General features: G+C 34.0%; 2 protein-coding genes across 2 annotated transcripts in view; one reads left to right on the forward strand and one right to left on the reverse strand.

Moving 5' to 3' along the window:
* Positions 1-18,150, reverse strand: part of LOC128192113 (uncharacterized) — a 34,470-nt gene extending 16,320 nt beyond the window's left edge. Inside the window, 22 exon segments of the mRNA XM_052864567.1 lie at positions 1,170-1,765; positions 2,071-2,129; positions 2,535-2,796; positions 3,015-3,119; positions 3,234-3,345; positions 3,502-3,875; positions 7,180-8,081; positions 8,202-8,314; positions 8,546-8,639; positions 8,773-8,841; positions 9,024-9,086; positions 9,372-9,448; positions 9,750-9,917; positions 10,175-10,282; positions 10,473-10,656; positions 11,036-11,111; positions 11,310-11,496; positions 11,726-11,866; positions 12,097-12,167; positions 13,299-13,379; positions 15,256-15,361; positions 17,995-18,150. Of these exon segments, the coding sequence (XP_052720527.1) occupies positions 1,170-1,765; positions 2,071-2,129; positions 2,535-2,796; positions 3,015-3,119; positions 3,234-3,345; positions 3,502-3,875; positions 7,180-8,081; positions 8,202-8,314; positions 8,546-8,639; positions 8,773-8,841; positions 9,024-9,086; positions 9,372-9,448; positions 9,750-9,917; positions 10,175-10,282; positions 10,473-10,656; positions 11,036-11,111; positions 11,310-11,496; positions 11,726-11,866; positions 12,097-12,167; positions 13,299-13,379; positions 15,256-15,361; positions 17,995-18,047 (4,001 nt within the window). The 5' untranslated portion in view covers positions 18,048-18,150.
* Positions 18,151-18,335: 185 nt separating this feature from the next.
* On the forward strand, positions 18,336-20,996 carry LOC128192112 (myosin-11-like). The gene is made up of 6 exons (XM_052864566.1): positions 18,336-18,490; positions 18,913-18,984; positions 19,233-19,352; positions 19,646-19,738; positions 19,974-20,104; positions 20,700-20,996. The coding sequence occupies exons 1-6, from the start codon at positions 18,436-18,438 to the stop codon at positions 20,862-20,864; spliced, it is 636 nt and encodes a 211-aa protein (XP_052720526.1). The 5' UTR covers positions 18,336-18,435; the 3' UTR covers positions 20,865-20,996.
* Positions 20,997-21,296: the final 300 nt, after the last annotated feature.

Consider the following 21,296-nt stretch of genomic DNA (forward strand, 5'->3'; position numbering starts at 1 on the left):
TTTAAATCAACAGGTCTTATTTCTTATCAAATATTACAACAAAACTTCTAGACAGAAAACAAAACCATGAAAACCAAGGTGTAGCACTATTGCAAGAAATGAAAAACCATCGAAATTGGTCAAAGAATAAAATAAATTTAAAATAGAGCACATTGTCATGATCATAAAAACCATATCAGATATAATTCAATCAGCGTTTAACATGGGACTAGAAACTGTAGAATTAAGCACTGGTTGATACATAATTCAATATATAGCATGTTTGCAATTGATAAAAGGAACATCAGTGGTAATATCAATCAATAAGTTAGTAATGATAATCAATGTTTATGACACTTTGGCAAAGGGGTGTCAACATTACTTTAAAAAACTTAAGACTATTCATATAAAATCTCACAACATTGAAAAAACCCCTTTTCTATACTACCTAATACAAGTACCAGTTCATGTATATTCCAACTATTGAAATAATTTTAATCAAATTTTTAACACCCCCACCCTCTCCCACCAACCGTAGCACCACCCCAAAAAACATTACCACCTATAATTATGAAGAATTTTCCTTGCTATACAGACTCTACAGGTAAAACAATGGTGTATGTAAATAATATCAGAGATAGAATGCCCCTCTTTCATTGCATTGATCATGTAATGTTTCTTTGAAAGGAATTAAATTTTTCAGGAGAAAAGTCTTACTGTTTAAAAATTTACATTAAATAAATATTAAATAGTCAGTTCATCGGTTACATTATACATAATCTATAAAATCACCGGTCATCTTTTAACAATGTGGTTCTTATATTCATAATTCATATATTTTGCCTTTTCTTTAAATAAAAAAAAAACCAAAAAAATTAACCTGATCATAATTATACTAGTAGTAAATTACAAAAGTGATAATCATTGCAATATTAAATTGACATACACATTATACATGTAGCACCATTATGTGACATCTATAATCTATTAAAAGCTCATAACAAGTACATTTGTACATGTTCTATGGCCACATACATCTATCAATTTGATCGAAACTTTCAGAAATCATGTTTCCCAGTCAAAAAAACAACAAAATAAATTGAATCTGTGGAATAAAATATGCAATAACATTTTTTGGAATCTAGTTGTCCTAATGCCCATATACATGTACAAACATGGAAGCCAATCACCAAAAAGAAGCAGATTTATCTCCCTTGCGTGGTGAAAAATCCTCACTTGAAGCTCGTTTGTGGGATTTCCTTTTAGCATGTCCACTCTGTGCAGCAATGCTTTTGTCTGGAGGGCGCCCACTGTGCTGAACACCGTGGGGTCGGGGACAAGAGACTGCGGGGAGAATGGTCTCAACAACAGGATACACATACACACAGTGTCCATTTGGACTCCCTTTGTTGGAGGTTGCAGTCTCCAGCGAGGACGATTTTTTGACTGATTTACCATTACAACTGGATGCCAATGTCTTGCTGGACTTTAAAGCTTGGTCAGAACTGGGGAGGGCAATAGGACAACTGGCCCTCTTTTGGACCTCTCTATTTGAAGACTGTTTATCTCGCCAAAAGTATGACAACAGTCCCCGAACATTTTTCTCGGGCTTTGAATTGTTGGACGCCTGCTCTTTTGGCTTGTTGCTGGTAAATAACAATCCTGCCTCACTGTGGTTCTCTGTGCTGACAGAGCTCAACCCTTTTGGCAAATTTTGGATTTCTGTGGATTTGGAAAATTGTATTTTGTTCCTTTTTTTCTTCTTTTTTCTTTGAATATCTCTTTGCTACCAACAAAAGAAATCAATGTTTAGACACAATTCATATGTAAACAATATATAAAATTGCCCACTATTTTCAATGAAATTTAAAAAACTATTTTGGCCTAAAAGTTGTGCAGACAATCAGCATTTGAAAAACCTAATAGTAATTCAAGTTTAGGGCTTGATTAATGACTTTATGAATCACAGAGAAGCTGCAACCTTCAATCAAAATTTAAAGCTTTAAACTTTATCATTAAATTATAAACCAATGTTTGCTCTCCATTATTCACTTTAATTGCACTTTTTGACACTATATAATGAATACTAACTTGATCTGTAGATGACTGACTTATAGAACTTGTGGAACTGGCAACTGAAACTGGGTTAGCTGTTCAAGAAATTGAGGATGCATATGGTAAAACATAAATGCTAAATACATGTATAAACAAATGTTTATTTACTACATGTGTATCATGCTTTGATATTGTAAAAGCAATTGAAATGCTGTTAGCATATGTGTATGCATATAAATAACCATTAATAACAATTATTAGCTGATTATAAACGGCAGACTGAAACATGTGAATTCAACTATTAAGAGTATCAATTAGGTATACAGTGTTCATGTATATGTCTTTACAAACAAATATTGCAAGGTAAACCATGTAACAATTACAGTATCATTGTAAAATTGTGCATGTGTATAGCCTACATGCATAGCTGTGAAACAAATATATGAATTTTCTATACATAAAAAAATTCCAATCGACAATTATAATACGCATCCTCGTACCTAATGATGTATCACTGCTGTGCTTCTGTAGACTGGTCCCCACAGTCAGCATTTTGTTCTGTTTGCGGCTGGCCCCCTCTGTGTAGGAATTTCTCCGAGGGGAGTGGGACACATCCATGGCAACCGGCACTCTCTCTATCAGACGTCGGACTTCTGGGGGCATGTCGGTCACAGAAGTTTTACCTCTACGACGACAAAGGAGAAGTACACAGACAAGGACGAAAACTTCGACGGACGTGAAATAAAGCTGTCTGTCAATGACCTGAAAAACGAAAAGCACATCATTAATAAGATTCTGTCAAACATGAAATTATTGTTCCTAGACCTTTTCAAGAGATAGACTAAAATACATGTACAAAAATTGCAACGTCTTTTTTTTCCCTTTTCAGCATCTCATTTAAAAAACAATATGCCTATGTGTTTCAGCATTTAATATCTTTTCATGTTAGACTATATATACATCTAGCGTTTCAACATTACCTGTTTGTTGAGGTTAAACATCTCGTCATGGAGCTTGTACACAAGGTCGGTCAGATTGTCTAGCCGATGCTCCAAGACATTTATCTGCTCCTGTTGGTGATGATCCTACATCAGAAATAAATATAATGATTTTTCCTCTCTGTGAAAGTCCATCTTTTTTACTCAGTGTGCTTTGCAATACTCAATTCTTTGATACAAAAAATAAAAAGATGTTTATACCCTGCGCTCTGCATCCTTCAAGTCTTTTGTTACATTTTCAAATTTAGCACTTAGGAGCTTCTGCATTTCTTCTGACTGTCTCTTAAACTTTTGTGTCATTTCATCCAGGAACCTACAATGAAAATGATCACTTAAATGAGTACTGTAAGTAAACTTATCTACCATCACTTGATGATAATTTAAACTTCTCAAGTACAGTGTACACACATTTACAAGAGCATTATTTTCAAAATATCAATGAGAAAAGTGTCATAAAAAATAACCGTACCTGCTACTTAGAGAGACATTGGTTTCCAGAGCTTTAATTCTGTTGGTCAGTCTCATAATGGCAGTTTCTCTCTTCTGAAGGGGCATGATGGGAACTTTTGCTAGTCTGAGGTTTTTCTGTGGAGTATATTCAATTTCCTCCTCTGAGAGGGCAAAACTGGACTCGGGCTTTGTGTCCGACTGAGTCTCGGGTGTATCTGATACATCTGGAGCTGTCTGAGAATCTCTGGCCCCGCCCACTGTCTGTTCGTCATCCTCTTCATTGATCTGTCCATTCTGTGCTGTATTTTCCATAGAACTCTCCATCTGAACTGAATTACTGGTGCTGATGGAGGCTAAATTAACTTCAGGTAGGTGCATTTTCTGTTCAGTTCTCTACAAAGTTAGAAAAAAACCTTTAAAGTTTCAAGAGCAAGATGTACTGTAAACAAACTATTATTAGCGATGACTTATTTCATGATTTAACAGAGATAAGCTGGTTTGCGGCGACTACTTTTCCCAATCAAGCCTTATTCACAGTTAAAATGTCATTGCATCACACAGAAAAGACATAGTTCACTGCGACAAATATTCGCAATGAAAAGGCTTTCGCGAACCTCGTAAACATTTCTCACATGCAAACAAAAGTGGATTTACAGTATATTGACACAAATCTGATAAGCATTGTGAGGAAAATATAATTTTACACTTAATTTAGTTGATAAACCACAGATTTGTTGAAAATTATTTAGGGTGAAAGAATTTGATATGATTTAACTGAATTACATAATTTTACCTGTATGCTACATTATTAATGAAATGATAATAACAAAAATTTCCCTGCACCAGATTAAGGTAGTAATCTGTCTACGAAATATAGTAAAACATGGTCATAGCAAATAAGCTTATAATAAATTGAGGCTTACAGTTAAGTGATTTTCATTCTGCATTACTTTTCTTTGATAAACTCAATGGATATAATGAAGTACTCTTATAAAACATAGGTAATCACAGATTACAAAGCTCACCGAGACGAGACATCACCCTTATGAGACTTCACCTTTATGAGACCACCTTTATCATATTAAATGAAAATCATACTTTATGATCTTGGATATTCATGGATTCTGTTTTGACACAATATCGTATATCATCTGTTAAAAAATTGTATGATAATCATATGTTCATATGTTAATTAATACAATAATATAAAGATTGCTGCCTATCATATTTACAACATGTATCATATAATACAATAAAATACCATAATAAACAAGGATGAGATATGATATTGTAAAGTATGGTATGACATTGTATTGTGTTATACGTTATTGTATTTGATCACATAATACAATATCATAATATATAAAACAACATAGTATTATATTACAATATCATATAACATAATACATCATAACATTGAAACATATGATATTATATTGTATATAAATATAGTTTGATATTGTATGATACTGTATCATTTTTGAAACATAATATGATACTGTATCATATGATACAATATAATTTGATACAATATTATGTGATAAAATATATAATACAACATTATATTATACATATTGTATCATATGATACAATAATAAATTTTACAATATCATACAATACAATTTCATGTGATGTGATAATATATCATATTATAAACCAATATCATATTATACAATATCGTATGATACGATATTATATAATATTACAGTATCATATTATACAATTTCATGTGATATAATTCTATATTACAGAAACTAATATCATATTATACAATATCATATGATACAATATTATAGAATATACAATATTGTATAATAGTATACAATATTATATTTTGCAATATCTTATGTGATAATACCATGTGATAAAATAATAAATTAATAATACAATATAATATTTACAATATTGTATCACAATATACAATACTATACATAACGATATCATGTTACAATATCATAAAATATAAAAAAAATTGATTCAATATCATATCATATCATATCATTTTTTATTATATTACATATGATATTATATTGTATCATATTAAACAATATTGTTTCATACCATACAATACTATATCATAGGAATCATGTTATATCATTTATCAACAAACATATATCTATCGAGCAGGTTTGAGTGAGGTGGGAGATTTCTTTAGCATCCTTGATAATGGAGATCAGGCTCTGCATCTGAAGCAACCTCTGTTTATTTATTATATAGTTAAATCAACTATACAAAGTATCATTTATAAAACATGTGACCTGTTCCAAAAAAACTAAACCTCATCCAGCATCCGAAACCTATGGCTCAGATTCAGCATTCAAGCCTGTCAGGTGCATCAGTATACATAAGACGCATCTCCATGCAAGTTTGGTGAAGTTCAGACCAGTAATAACTAAGATATTATCATCAGAGGGCACTAGCAATTAAAACCTCAACCTGCTCCAGCATCCGCAACCTAATATGGCTAAGATTCAACATCCATGCCTGTCAGGTGCATCAGTATCATAAGACACACCATCCTTTCAAGTTTGGTGAAGTTAGGACCAGTAATAACTAAGATATATTTTTTAGCATCCTTGATAATGGAGATCAAACTCTGCATCTGAAGCTTCCTCTGTGATTCATTCATATTACAGTTTAATCAACTATGCAAGTTTGAAATAGTACTATTATCTCTTAAACATGTGACCTGTTCCAAAAAACTAAACCATATCCAGCATCTGAAACCTATGGCTCAGACTCAGCATTCAAGCCCGTCAGGTGCATCAGTATAATAAAACCCACCATCCATGGAAGTCTGGTGTAGTTAGGACAAGTAATAACTAAGAAATGATCATCAGAGGGCACCTGTTTCAAAAACTTTAACCAGCTCTAAAAACCATAACCTCCCCCAGCATCCGAAACCTATGGCTCAGATTCAGCACCCAAGCCTGTCTGGTGCATCAGTATCATAATACGCACCATCCATGGAAGTCTAGTGAAGTTAGGACAAGTAGTAACAAAGATAAAATCATCAGAGGGCACCTGCAACAAAAACTTTAACCAGCTCTAAAAACCTTAACCTCCTTCAGCATCTGTAACCTATAGCTCAGATTCAGCACTCAAGCCTGTCTGGTGCATCAGTATCATAAGACACACCATCAATGCAAGTTTGGTGAAGTACGGACCAGCAGTAACTTAGATATTGCTATCAAAGGGCACCTGCAACAAAAACTTTAACCTGCTCCAAAAACCTTAACCTCCTCCAGCATCCGAAACCTATAGCTCAGATTCAGCACTCAAGCCTGTCTGGTGCATCAGTATCATAAGACACACCATCCATGCAAGTTTGGTGAAGTACGGACCTGCAGTAACTTAGATATTGCTATCAAAGGGCACCTGCAACAAAAACTTTAACCTGGTCCAACAACCTTAACCTCCTCCAGCATCTGAAATTTAGGACTCAGATTCAGCATCCAAGTCTTTCAAGTCCATAAGTAGGTCCAGATGCATCATCCATGCAAGTTTGGTGAAGATAGGACAAGTAATAGCTTAGATACAGGACCTGCAACAAAAACTTTAACCAGGTCCGGACGCCGACGCCGACGCCGAGGGTATAGCATAAGCTCCCCCTGACTTCGTCTCGGTGAGCTAAAAAGCAAAATAGCCAGTCCATGCCACTTTGTTTTAAGAGTGTTTTACTGTACATTGTACTCACACTATCATCCACAGATGAGGATGCAGCAGGGAGAGAAGTTTCCAGGTCCACGGGGCTGATAGTGAGGGTCTCTGCTTGAGGGAGTTGGGGAGTCTCAGAAATGGAATCTGTGTTCACTTCTATAGCCACACTCGGTTCCAAGACCGGCTGGCTGGACTTTGAATCCACATCTGTGGAAGTTGTAGACTCAACAGCTGGTGGTACCTCTACAGTCTGTGTTTTCTGGACTGGAACAGATGCAGTCACTTCGACTTCGGCAGTCTCTGTTTTGTCCATGGTGTTGAGTGAAGTGGATAGAACAGGGGATGGAGAGGGTTCTTGTTGCTCAGCTTTGGTTTCTTGGGGTGTGACCTTTCCCTCTTGAACAGAGGAATCTGATTCTGCAGGGGGTATCTGTGTCACAGTCGGCATTTGACTGTCTACTGTAGAAGCTGGCGTGGGAACGAAACAAGGTGACTGACTTTCCCCCTCATCCTCTGCTGAAGTTTTCACTACATCAGAGGTAGGTGTGATAGATACTTTAATATCCTCCTCGGGATTTTCATCCACTTGATCTGATGGAGCCACTATAGAGGGTTCATGAGATATTGACCTTGACACACAAGTGGAGTGCAAGGTGAACTCTCCTGGCACACAGAACCACTGAGGTCTTACAGCCATTATGTAGCCACACATGGACAGGGTCGAGTTTGGATGCTTCCGGATCTTAAATCTAGATGGCAAAATGCAAGACAGAAACATTCTGTACAGAGTGGTAGGCTTGGTGTGATCCCCACTCTGGATCAAGGACACCAGTGGAGGCTTCACTGGTTCACTTGGTATTTGTTCATGGTCCTCCAGCTTTGTTACTATGGATACTGCAGGGTCCAAGAGATCCGGCTTCATTTCATCAGTAGCAGTGCCTATAAACAAATCAATTGATAAAACTTTTCATCAAGTTCTTTAAAACTGACTTTCTTTAAGAAAAATACAGATATCAAACAATTAATGAGAGTTTATTTTAAGCTTGAAAGTTGTCGTACCTGGAATACCGCATGGCTTTTTTTGATGAGCTGGACAGGAAGTTGGCATCGGGGGCTCTGGTTGGGAGGGGTCCGTCTTTACTGGCCTATCATCACACTTCTCTTTTGGAACACTAAAAGTAATACCAAAATGTAAGCAATTAAATTACATGTCTAGAAAAAGAGAATTCAGTTACAAGCATTCAACAATTAATGTTGATTTAACTAAAAACTCTTCTGACACTATCACTGGGTCTTTATTTAGTGTACGAATCTATTGAGACTGGTCAAAACATCAAGTAAACTTGGCATTATGACTTGCTTTGGTCTCTGATGGAATCATTTTGTTTTGAGAGTATCCTTACACTGCAGTAGGTTCGCATGGTTTCATCTTCTCTGAAGAATCTGTCTCCTTTGTGTCTGTGACATTGTTTGAAGTCGCATTCAAAGGCAAGGAAGCTTTTGAGAAAATGAATGAAAATCAATGGTTAATATAAATTTTTATACACACACCTTGAATTGTGCATGAGCTAAAATATCTAAATCACTATGACCTCTTTGACATATTTTTGATCTGAAATTTTATACGTACTGTTAAGCTGTAGTTTTTCTTCTTTTTCTTCCACATTCAATACTTTTTTCACTAGCTTCATGACAGTATCTGCAAACCATATTAAATCACATTCAACATGTTTAATTACATTCTTCATAAAGCTTAAATTTTCAATACATGTTTTTGCCTGGCAAACATTTTACACTTTATGTCATCATACTATATACTTTCATTATTTTGTTCGTACAGAGTCATAATATTCTACAGGGTTTCTTCACCATTATATTTACCTTTAGCACTGGAAAACAAATTTTTTGGTTGATTGAAATCTGTCCCTTCTGTATTTTCAGAGGCTAAAATTGGAATGCAAAGGTATGATCATTGAGTTGTCTCCCTTATGACAGCATAATATCTAAAGACATCAACAGTCTGTGGTATAGCTTTTTTGTCTACATGAAAAACTTACTTCTGTCACAAAATCTAATTTTCAAACCTATTAAATGTTTTTTTCTAATAACATGCACACCAATACTCCAATACAATTCTTAGGCATTAAATGTTATATGTTAAATGTTACATAGGAGTGAAGGGGTGGGTGGGGGGGGATTTCCCAACATCCCATAAAACCCCATGCTTACCTTCCATGTTATCCCCGCTCTGTTCCCCCTCCAGATCATCATCCTCTCCATCCAACTCCACTGGTATACCATACACTCTACAGTCAACAAAAGAGACACACAATGACAATGCTGTTGTAATGAAACATAATTCAGCAACTCAATGAGCAAATGAAGAAAGAAGTAAACAAAAGTACCAGTCTGTAATCTCATTTATACAGATATGTCACATCTACCTGTTAAGAGGACATTGCATGCACTAGCCAGTATTCTCAATTCATTGATTTGCAAATTTGAATGTTGAATGTTGGAAAGCGTGGTAAGTGGATAATGCACGTACCATACAGTTTAATTACAGATTTGTACAGACCATTAACATCATGAATGAAGCAGCCCTACCTGAACATGGTGAGCGGGCAGTAGTGCTCTTCTCCGTAGTGAGTCAACAGCTCCACCTTCATGTACTTCACAAAGTAATTGTGCTCCCTCTTGATTGGGAACTTGTCCAGCCCCCGGCTCTCCGTCAACTCAAACACCCCCAGGGAGTGGTACTCTTTTGCCGGGTACCTGTGGTGTTAAAATATCGTGGATTCAAAAGACGGGATTATAAACATGCAAACAATGATCAAATTGGTATCTTACTTTAAAACACAAACACTGATTTTATTACCAGTAAAGTGTCAATTTGGGCCCAAATAGCTGAAAAACAGAAGTTTTATACGACCCTACAGAATGTTCATCAACTCTGAGCTAAATCTTTATAGAATTCTTGTACATAGATTACCGCTATATCATTCAGTTACAAACATTCAACTTCTGCCTACCTATCACTGACATTAACACTGAAGTTGTGTGGTTGGGAGGAAAAAAGCTCATAGCTTCCGGCTTCAATCTCATTGACATAAATCGGTTCACACAACTCAATCACAAACCTGAAACCAAAGACAGAATTCTTTACAACCAGTTAACAAAATTAACATTTTCAATCATTGGATAGTAAAAAGTTTCAGCTATATCTGAATCGTTGCAGAGAAAAATGTTTGTATATTGTCCACTACTAAACTGATTACACTTGCTGCAATTTCTAATTACAGATTCTATAAATAAAGTGAATCCACTGACCATTTTTTGCTGGCTGTACACGGGTTAATCATATAATCGTCTCTATTGCTGGTAAGAATTCTATTCACATTTTCAGCCTCAGGGTTACTGGCCAGAATCTTTGCCCCACATTCTTTAGAGGCATAATTGACCTTTTTTCCATTTTGTTTCTTTGGGGTGGTAACTCCTTGTTCCAAAACTTCAGCTGAAATGAAAAGAAGGTAAATTGTAAACACAAATTAAAGTCTCCTGGCAAAAAGAAGGTATCGATTATAATGTAAACTTAAGGTAAATCTAAGTCAAAACTAGGTTTACTTCATACATGATATAATTATGAAAAACAATATTCATATTGAAAATTACATTGTAGTAAAAGTAGATTTAGTACATTTACTACCGGTATATGGTTCACCCATCTCTCATTTTCTACATGCTTGTTACACTTACGATAAAACACTTAGAGTTGATAATCTCTCTTTCAAATTTTATATTCTAGTACCAAATGATTATCAATATATAAAAATCATACAAGACTATGGACATTGTGTGAAAATAAGTAGTTTAGAAAATGCAGCACGGTATACCTTTCTGTTTGTTTTTCTCTTCTTCTGCTAAAGCCTTTTGGCGCCACTCCGAAAAAGTTTCAATGCCTTTTCCTTCCTAAGAATGCAGAAAAGTATAAATATTATCAACTTTTTTTTAAATACCTTATTTGAAATATGCAACAAATAACAAGAATAACTGTTTTTCTGAAACTGTTCTTCCTCTTGTAGAGAATTAATAAAATATTACATCATTACCCTTGAGAAATCTTCTATTCTTTTTTAACGAAAGGCTATGAATGCAAATTCTCTTCACCTCATTGACCTCAGGTTCAGGGGTCGTAGTTAACACCTCGGTGTGGGATGAGGATCCATCAGGTTGCACAGGACGACTCTGCTCTGCCTCTGTCCCTGGCTCCAACCTCCCCTCACCCTCTGCCATAAATGTCTCTGCTTTAACCTCTGGCCCTCTCTCATCTTTGTTCTCTGAGTCGATGTGAGCACTGTATTAAAAAGAAATGTATAACATGAAATACTTATGAAGATTTTGATGATCAAGAACCTATGAACTTGTTTTTTTCTATTTTTCAAAAAAAATTCCTATCATACATGGATCTCTATCTTAGCAAATATGATATGAGTTCACATAACATATTTGTATACCCTGAAAATATTTTCCTAATGCCAAATGTACTGTAAAATGTGCAACATCAAGATGATCTAATTACATACGTGTCCTTGCTCTGCTCCTCCTGTGATGAATCAACCTTCCTCAATACTTGCGAACCTTTGCCACTCTGTCCAGAATTAGTGTAATCAGAGGATTGAGTTTTTATTGAGATTTCTGAACCTTCATTAGTTTCTGTTTGAGCTCTGCATGGATGAAAAAAGAACTTAAAAAAACAAGTTTATTGTACCTGATTACATCTATACATGTACTTTTATTTTCATTTCATTGATTTTTTTTTTTTAATTAAAAGATAAAATGATACGTGTGTTTTAAATATCAAACTATTATCTGAGTTGAAATTTAAAATTTGAATTCAAAGCAGTTGAATATTTTAACTTTTTTTCATTATCATTCATAATGAATCAAAACTCACTCTTCTTGAGTCTGTTTCTCTATTTTGGGCTCATTGTCAGGGGTCAAGGACACTTCTTTCTGAGCATCACTCTACAACAGAACAATTTGAAGGATGCAAATCAAAGGATATCTGATAATCAAGCTACATCTGCTTAAATACATGTCATTTCATGCAAACACATATGCATACAGATATAATGTGAAAATCCTGTCAAATTCTTAAAAACTTATTAAACCTAGGACCTTGACCTTGACCCATATTAAATTAAATGTATTGCCCTTAATTCATGCAATTTCGGGAGTTAGAGACCCACAATGAAGATGGAACTCAAATCTTGACACACTGTTTAATGGAAGTGGAAAGTGATATATTACTTAGAATCAAGGTTATAGTCATCTAGTCACTACTTAATTCACCATAAAAACACTGAAAGCTAAACTTAATGAATAATTATCCTTAATGAACTGTAGACTACATTTACAATTAATGTCTCATAAAAAGGAATATGCATGTATAATAACTAAATCTGTTTTCTTTTACATAATTATGTTATGAAATTTTTTAACTTCATGTAAAGAACTGAACACAATCAAACAACAATCAAGAAATTGAATTAGTATACTCTGTTGTAACATAATACACTATGAAATGTAGACAAATCCATAAAAAATGAACATAATTTAATATTTAAAAAACCCACATGCATTATTAGTAACAGCTGCGAGAAGGACCTTGAATTTAATAATACTCTGTCATTTTTACATTAATGTAACTCTTGCATGTCCTGGCTTTAATGACTTGAATTTTCGTTTTATATACTTTTATGATACAGTCAAGTCTATGTGACAAAGCAGCCATCCGAGTATTTGTTCATGAGCAAACTTTGTCTGAACCCATAGACATGCATATCCTATTGATTTTCCTGCAGCATAAGATAATTTGCTAAGAGTGTAAAAAGAAGCCTGCAAATCTTTAACAGACCTGCCAGACTGATGCATGTGCAGTAAATACTGAACAAGCACACTTTATAATTTCTCCTCCCTGTCTGGCTGTCTGACAAATGCATTCGACCTTTATTATGACAGCACCTTCACACAAAGTCAAGTCCACATCTGTTACTAAGCAACAGGTGGTTGCTCTGCATTTTCATTTCATTATGAAATTGATCATTTTCTGGCTGGTTTCTGCTCACAATGATTTACCTGGATGTGGATTTTTACCTGTTCAGGGCTTGCTGATTCTTTCTGATCATTTTCTTCTCTTTTCTGTTCGCCTGACTTATCATCTACTGTTACCCTGGGCTAAAATATAAAGGACAGATATAGAAATTGTATGCATGTATTCAACTGGCATATGATAAATGTGGGGGAAATAGTTTCAGGTGTACTAGTGTGTTTTCTCAGAATAAATACATATACAGGTACATCAATCATGTTTTAAACCAACATAGTGGATTAAAGAGAGATATATAGGAGACATTGTAATTTATATGCTTTTTCATGTAGAATCTCTCTCTCTCTCTCTCTCTCTCTCTCTCTCTCTCTCTCTCTCTCTCTCTCTCTCTCTCTCTCTTAATTTCTCAAATCATTCTTGACAAAGCTCTGACAAACACTACACAAACAGACACTGATAAACCAAGGATAAAACAAGAAGTTCAAATGAACAAGAGTTAGAACTGTTTTCCTTCTTTTTCAAGGAACAAATATCTAAGAGGTCAAGGGAAGTATTACATAACATTTTGTTTCCGTAACATAACTGGCATCCTCTGATTAATGTGTTGTCATCTTACAGATTGTTTTTGTTTGGATTTTCAACTACTGTTAGCACTTAATGTTTCATCCAAAATATGCAGTTTAAAACATGTCTACTCGCCCCCCCCCCCCCCCCCTTCTCAACCTCACCCCCCCCCCCCCCCAAAAAAAAAAAAAAACCCAGACAACTACTGTTGCACAAAGAAAAATAATATATGAATTTGTGAATGATAAAAGTCCCAAACCAGCACATTTATCCTTGAACTGTCACTAGCATCACTTCTGCCCTTCACCTTTTTCATGACCAAATATGAAGTCTTTCTCTTAGAGTTACGATGTTATGGTAAAAAAATGTTACATAACTGATAGACCAAAAACACCATGTAGGGTGTTATCAAATGATTAAAGCATTGAATGTATATGCTACAATAAGCAACTATTCTTTAAATTGAAAACATGCATCTATCCTTGACACCTATCCCTAAGTTAACCAAAAAAATCAATTCATTCTGATTTTCTCTACCAGGTACATAAAGCTTACATTTTTATTTTCCTTTTCGTGGAACTTTTCATCAGATTAAAAATCTATACATTGAGTGGTATAATATAAGCTAGATTTAATGCATCACTGAAAGAAGCATAAATTGACAGCAATTCGTTGTATAGGTACAGTACTACTGAACCTTGAAACCTTGTCCCAATGATCCAGACATTTGAATGAATGCGCTGTGTAAGTAATACAGTAAGTGATACCTGTTATCACAATCATTAAGATTAGGCTGCATGGTTTGATGCTCTGATTTTTTTGTACTCCACCTGTAACCAGTTAGATTATCCAACTTAATTATCCACTAATTTTTACATTACAAAGTTTCTAAAGGAGTTCCATTGATTTTATCTGAATGCTGAACTTTTGAACCACAGAGTGCAACTGGGTTTTTTTTGTATGTAAGATTTGGTCAAGTTTTTTTTTTTAAATGCTTCATCTGCTTAGGAGCAGTAGATAATCCATTGTCCTAGATGTCTAAAGAAGGTATCTGGCCTCACCTGTGTTAAAAATGTATATCCTGATTGGACTAAAAATAGGAGTGCACCAGGACATGTATGTCTAAGGTTCCCTAAAACTGATAACCTATAATTCACAATACAGTGGGTGGGAAATTCATATCCTTGAACATGAACATTCAAGAAAGATTATATCAATGGATTGCAGAGAGAAGTGCCATACATTGAAATGTCATAAAATATACAAAAAATTAAAAGCAAATTGTGCAAACCCCCAAGCCTAAAGGGAGACAAATGAAGCCTCAGAAGGTGATAGTTTTTAGTAAAAATGTGTTAGTAGATTATTCACACTGTAGACTTTCACTACTTCATTCATAAGAAGCATTAGTGGATTTATCTAGCTGGGTGTGTGTTTGCTGACCTGCTGTGAATGGGCCTCGTCCAGTGATGTGTCCCCCACCGTGGGGTTTCCAGCCTCACCCTCATTGCCTTTCTCATTCAGTGCAATCTGGTCCCCACAGGAAAATCTGTCAACAAATCAGAAACTGTATCAATTACTTCAGAACATGAAGATAGTTCATTTACAGTGAATCTTGCTTTGATATATGAAAGAGGCTGGGATTGGCTGTCTCCTGACAAATCCCATTTTCAACTAAGAGCCTTAAAATAATGAACATTTAATGTTCACTCTACCAGTTCATATACCTCTCAAAAGAATAAATTACAGTGTCTGATTTTTTCCCACATGTACATCTCTTTTACCCATGTGAAAAAAAAATTAAGAGACAGTGAATTCATACTAATATATATTTCATCTGGTTTCCTAGCAACATGTACAAAATAAATAAAGATTTACACATTTTTGTGTTTAATTCACCAATTGACCAAATAAATGGGATCCTTGAAAAATCTAGCATTAATTGGAATGTAAACGTATCTATTCCTATTTCCAAATACTTCAGTAGATTTAAATGTGTACAGATTTTTCATTGATAGCTTTTTTTAGACCATCCCACAAACAGGATTTAAACTCCTTTCTATTGACCGATAATTCTTGACCTAAATATTTGTCCTCAGCCATTCAGGTAAATGGAATCAATCGTGGACTGTTGAAAGAAAAGCCACAACAGTTGTACTCTGTTTTCATTTCCAAATTCTTTGATGTTTCAATATTTAGAGAGAAAAATTGAAAGTTTAAATAGATGCCACCAGATCAAAAGGAGAATATCTATAAAGGTACCTACATGTGTAGCCATCTTAAAACATAAAATATCTTAAACTTTATGTATCTACTACACACGGGTACATAAATACATGTATATGATATGTAGATCTATTGTTTATTGTTAGTTATCATACAGGTGAACAGATTGCAGTAAATAATAGAAATATCAAACTTTGCTTTGTTGAATTATAAATAAAAAAAGAAGATAAACGATCATCTTGCTCAATTTTACGTCATGAACGGCCTGCAAAATATGCAGATAATGCTGCTGGCAAATGATGATGACTATAGACATATGCAATACGCAGTGCAGAATAGTTCAGAAATGTCCTATCATATGGGTACTTTTCCTCTCTATCTACACTTTGGACTTTAGATCATAGAAATATAACAACAGTGTCAAATAACTAGGATGAGATTGCAATTTATCACAAAGGAGTGCTTATTGTTTTGAAATTCTTTTCAACAAATTCTCATTTATTCACAGCAACATTAAAAAATCGGAACTACATTTTCCCATTTAAAAACAATCTACAAAGAATGATAGCATATTGTACATATAATAATTGCAATCTACACCTGTCAGCATTAAAGTAAGGATCTAAAAATCTGTGTGACATTTTTTGTCTTTTACATTTTCTAATTCCAAGTCCTGAATTTTTATTTCTCAGATTAGAGCTGTGACAAATGTTTCATGAACATTTTTTGATCATTTAGGAAATTGTTCTTTTGATTGTACGATGCATGTATGTATAGTTATGAATAGACAAATGATAACCTACATGTATAGTATTGTAAGTAATACTGTATGAAAGCGTATTATTAAACTCCTAGAAATACAATGACAATTGCATATTGGGTGAAGACCAGTAGTCCAAGATTTTTACATTGACAATGATTTACATCAAAATGATAAATAATGTTGTATACATTTCATGAAGATAGTGGCATATACTGTATCCCTCTGGGTTTTGGTTTTCTTTTTAGGTTTTAAATATCATCTTTCACATCCCCCCCCCCCCCCAAAAAAAAACTCAGTTACAAATATAGATTAAGATACTATCCTCATATTTGTCATTCAAAAAATACCCAAATCTTCTATGCTTTAATTAATATAATGTCTTCTGCCGCTATCGATAGACCCCTTAACAGTAACTGCGGTACTGCTCTTTTGCAGGACAAATTGAAATAGTTTGGTGAAATATAACGTAATGTCAATTGTTTCATTTACTTTATTTATTTATCTACCTCTTAAAACTTCTGCAAAGTACCAGTAAATAAATTTGCCCTGCAAGAAAGCAGTACTGCAGTTTACGTGAAAGGGTCTATTGATTAAAATATCCCAAGTAATTAAAATGAGGTTATACTTATTCAATAAATTTTTTAAATTTCAGTTTTATGTTGTTTTAGTCTTTTCCTATTATCAGTTTCATCATTTTTATAAGATGAGATCTTTAGGCTTTTTCATGCTTAGTATATATCTTTTTCAGTAAGATCATGAATGAAATGCAACATTACACACTGATGCTGATGATAATCATGGTTAAGGTGACATCAGCTTTGAGATTACCAGTATCACAATGGTACGTGCAAATACGTTAAAAGCTTCTATAAAAAATCAATGGGGTAGAAGTGACATGTGGGCCAACATTGATCCCATGTCATCACCATCACTGATCACTGACCAGCATCAAATACATTGATTGACACTGTTACAATTATCAATTTCTCTGAATTGTCAATCAGTGCAATAGAAAATAACCATTTCTGTGAAAATCATTAATTTTTTTCCTGTTGTTCCAAACTATTCTCATGAAAAATCTGTACTATGAGGTTATTTCTCAGCAAAACATGCAGCAAACTTTTTTTGAATGGCTCATCATGTTTTGTGACAGAACAATAAATCGGAAGGCAGTGAGACAAATAAAATCTTACCGTATCAATAAGTTCAACAAAAGCAAACAAAAAACTCTGTCTGACTTCAACATATTCGGTCACAATAGAAAATACATGTCTTTTTGAATTTTGTAACATAAAGTCTGACCGACTTCCTTCGTCAATGTTGACTATGTAAATTGGATAGCCCAACTTCCGGCGACGTGTATCAATGGGTTACGCATGCGTTAGGAAACCCCCCTTCTCGCGAACTTCTTAAATATAGGTCAAAGTGATTTCCCCTCAATGTTAACATGTAACACAAATATTAAAATGTTATATTTTTTTAGTAGTAAAAATTTCCTCAAATAGCTAAATCACTTGATATTGTAAGTTTTTACTTTTTATTTACAAACATTATTTACTGCGGTCCTTCTGTCTTGAAAGCTTCATTGACAACAAAAACAGGTGCAAGGTGGACATAATTTTGTCCACATCAAAATGCCGCCCAAAAAGAAAAAGGGGAAGGGAAAAGGAAAGAAAAAGAAGAAGGATGGTTTGTAATCATTATATAATCATTATCTTTTACACATAAAGGAGCCTATATTATACATTATAGAGACTTTATATATATATGGAATCTCTCTCTCTCTCTCTCTCTCTCTCTCTCTCTTTCTCTCTCTCTCTAATGATTGACAGACCAGACTTGAATTTGAATCCACAACTCAGAATATTCAGTCAAGTGCTCTACTATATATTTTTTTAAATGTAGTATCTGGTATGGCAATCAGAGGCCGGGGTCTATATTCATCACATTTCCCCCTTCAATTAAATACTTTTCAAAGACCAAATACCAGATTCTTTCCCTAGCAGGATTTAAACTGTCAGTGCCAGAGCTCTTAATAAGGCTTTGACAGTCACAGTATACTGCGGAAGATTATCATCATTTTAATCGTTAGTTTGTTTTCTGTCTTGTAGATGCTCAGTTGGCATTGGATGACCAATACACTCAAACCATGAACAAAATTGAGGCATTAAAGGACCACTTGGGTATCAACATTCACATAAACATTCAACTTATCTTCAAATATTTGTGTTAACTTTTCTTCATTTCTGTATGGAAAAAATATTTTTGATGGGTTTTTCCCTCAGAGAGCTAAATACTTTATTAAATGTATTGAATATAATAACTATCAAAAAATTTTCTTGAAAGGTTAAAATAACTGTTCATTTTTTTTTTCTTAAGGAAAGAATAGTCTGATTTATTTTTCTTAATTACTTGCATTGCTCCTCAATAGCTGTGAGAAAAGAGTTGGCTCGTCGTAACCAAGCAGGGAGTGAAAGCATGAAATCCCAGGTGGAGGAAACAAAGGGCGAATTAGAAGATCTCAAGAAAAATCAACTGGACATTACAGCTGGTAATTTACAGACATATTATCTTAGGATGAAACATCAAATTTTAGGTCAACATAGAGTTGTGTGGGGGTTTGTTTTTTTTTTTGCCCTTTTCAAAAGGAAAATATTGTGCTTTTCATATTTTCATAGAAGGTTATAAAGAAACTTGACTTTTTATTTTAAAAATAATGCTTTTTTCAATTAAAAGAGATAATACTCTTGCAATAGAAATATATCCTTGAATGGTACATTTTGAATTAATGATAATGTTGATCTATGATAGTTTGTACATTAAAATTGTATTGTTTTATTTTAGCAATGACAACGCAGTATAAAACTATGCAGACAAAGAAGAATTATACCATTCATCAACTGGAGAGAGAGCTTGCTCAGACAACAAAGCAATTAAGTAAGAGATAAAAATGAAGGAACTTGAGTCTAATTATAATGGAGAGAGAGAAAAAGAGAGTGAGAGAGAGAGAGTTTTTAAAAGTTTAAAACAATGTACATACATATCAAAATACATCCATATTTTATGCCAAACATTTGTTCTACACAATATTGTATATAAAATTTGCTGTCTATCTGAAAAGTACTTTTAAACATGGAAATCAATTAAATACCAGTTCATCTTAATACTTTAGAGGAAACAGAAAGAAAACTGAAGGAAACAGAGGATGACAGGGACCGAATAATTAAGGAGAAAGATGAAGAGATCGCTGAGCTAAACCACAACATGACAGCGCTGGAACACAGCTATAAGCGCATTCTAGATGTAAGTGTAGGAACTTCTTTATTGCCTTGGACAGTAAATCTGAGCATTGGAGAACAAAGTGTATGAAAATAAGTAGATATAAGTACAGTATATCTCAGAATTTATTTTTCCACTGTGGGCAAGGCCTATTTTCAGTAAATTTACTAAGTGAATTTGATAAATCTGAATTTTTTAGGGGGGGGGGTCTGGACCCCCCTGATCCCCTATTTCCCTCTAGATTTGGGCATGCACATATTTATCAAACTATATTTAAGCGATTTATTACAGATGAATTACCTAACATTTATTTTTATTACAGTTTTCAGTATCATATTTGTCATCAGATGATGCACAATTCAAAATATTACAACTATTTTTTTGCTCATGAATCCTCCTTAAACTTTGATTTAAAAAATATTTTTTATTAATTGTTTTTTAATAACAGCCATGCAATATTCAAGTGCTATAATATTTCTCTTGATAAACCTATGCTAATAACATGACATAAAACTGAACATTAAGCAGTCAATTCAAGATTGTTCCAAGTTTTTTCTTACATTTTATTTCTTTACAATATTTTGTCTTAAGTTTGAACTTTTAAAAAAATTTATTCAAGGATGCCCTTCGCAAATTCATTGAGAAACTTGAGATGGCCAAAGAGAAATGGGAAGACACAGCAACAATGATTCAGACACGAAACAAGCAAACTTTGATGGAACTACAGATGACCGATCCCTGGACGTTTGATGAAGTCAAACCAATGCGAGCTCTGCATTTTTAGTCGATATGTGCAACAGTTTTTATGTAATTCTTGTTTTTGTGTTTGTGTCATAAAATATTTTCAGGAAACAGTGAAAATACATCGTAAAAGTAATATTAGCATAAAGAATAAATTAAATCATGTAAAATTTTGGATTGGTTTTGTTGCTGCATAAAACTTTCTTGCTATTATTTTTTCTTGAAGAGTTTTGAGGTCATATCAAACTTCTGTACAAAAATCCTTACTGGATCATATTCCTTTTCCCTCTATCTGGCTAATAGAGCTTATCAGAGTAAATGGTGTGTAGTGACCTTGAAGTAAGTTTTAAGGTCAAAGGTGAAGGTTAGATCATTACTCTTTGAAATCCAGTTTTGAACCATAACCTCTTTTTCCATGGACAAATCTTGCTCAGAATTTTACCAAACGATTTCCTATTAATAAGGGTGAATAGTG

The sequence above is a fragment of the Crassostrea angulata genome, chromosome 7, assembly GCF_025612915.1.
Source record: "Crassostrea angulata isolate pt1a10 chromosome 7, ASM2561291v2, whole genome shotgun sequence".
NCBI classification, from domain to species: Eukaryota; Metazoa; Mollusca; class Bivalvia; order Ostreida; family Ostreidae; genus Magallana; species Magallana angulata.

Excerpts from the sequence above, each read along its gene's own strand:
- LOC128192112 (XM_052864566.1), top strand. The coding sequence starts at position 18,436 with ATGCCGCCCAAAAAGAAAAAGGGGAAGGGAAAAGGAAAGAAAAAGAAG. Across the intron at positions 18,985-19,232 it reads GGCATTAAAGGACCACTTGG|CTGTGAGAAAAGAGTTGGCT; the intron begins GTATCAACATTC and ends GCTCCTCAATAG. Across the intron at positions 19,353-19,645 it reads TCAACTGGACATTACAGCTG|CAATGACAACGCAGTATAAA; the intron begins GTAATTTACAGA and ends GTTTTATTTTAG.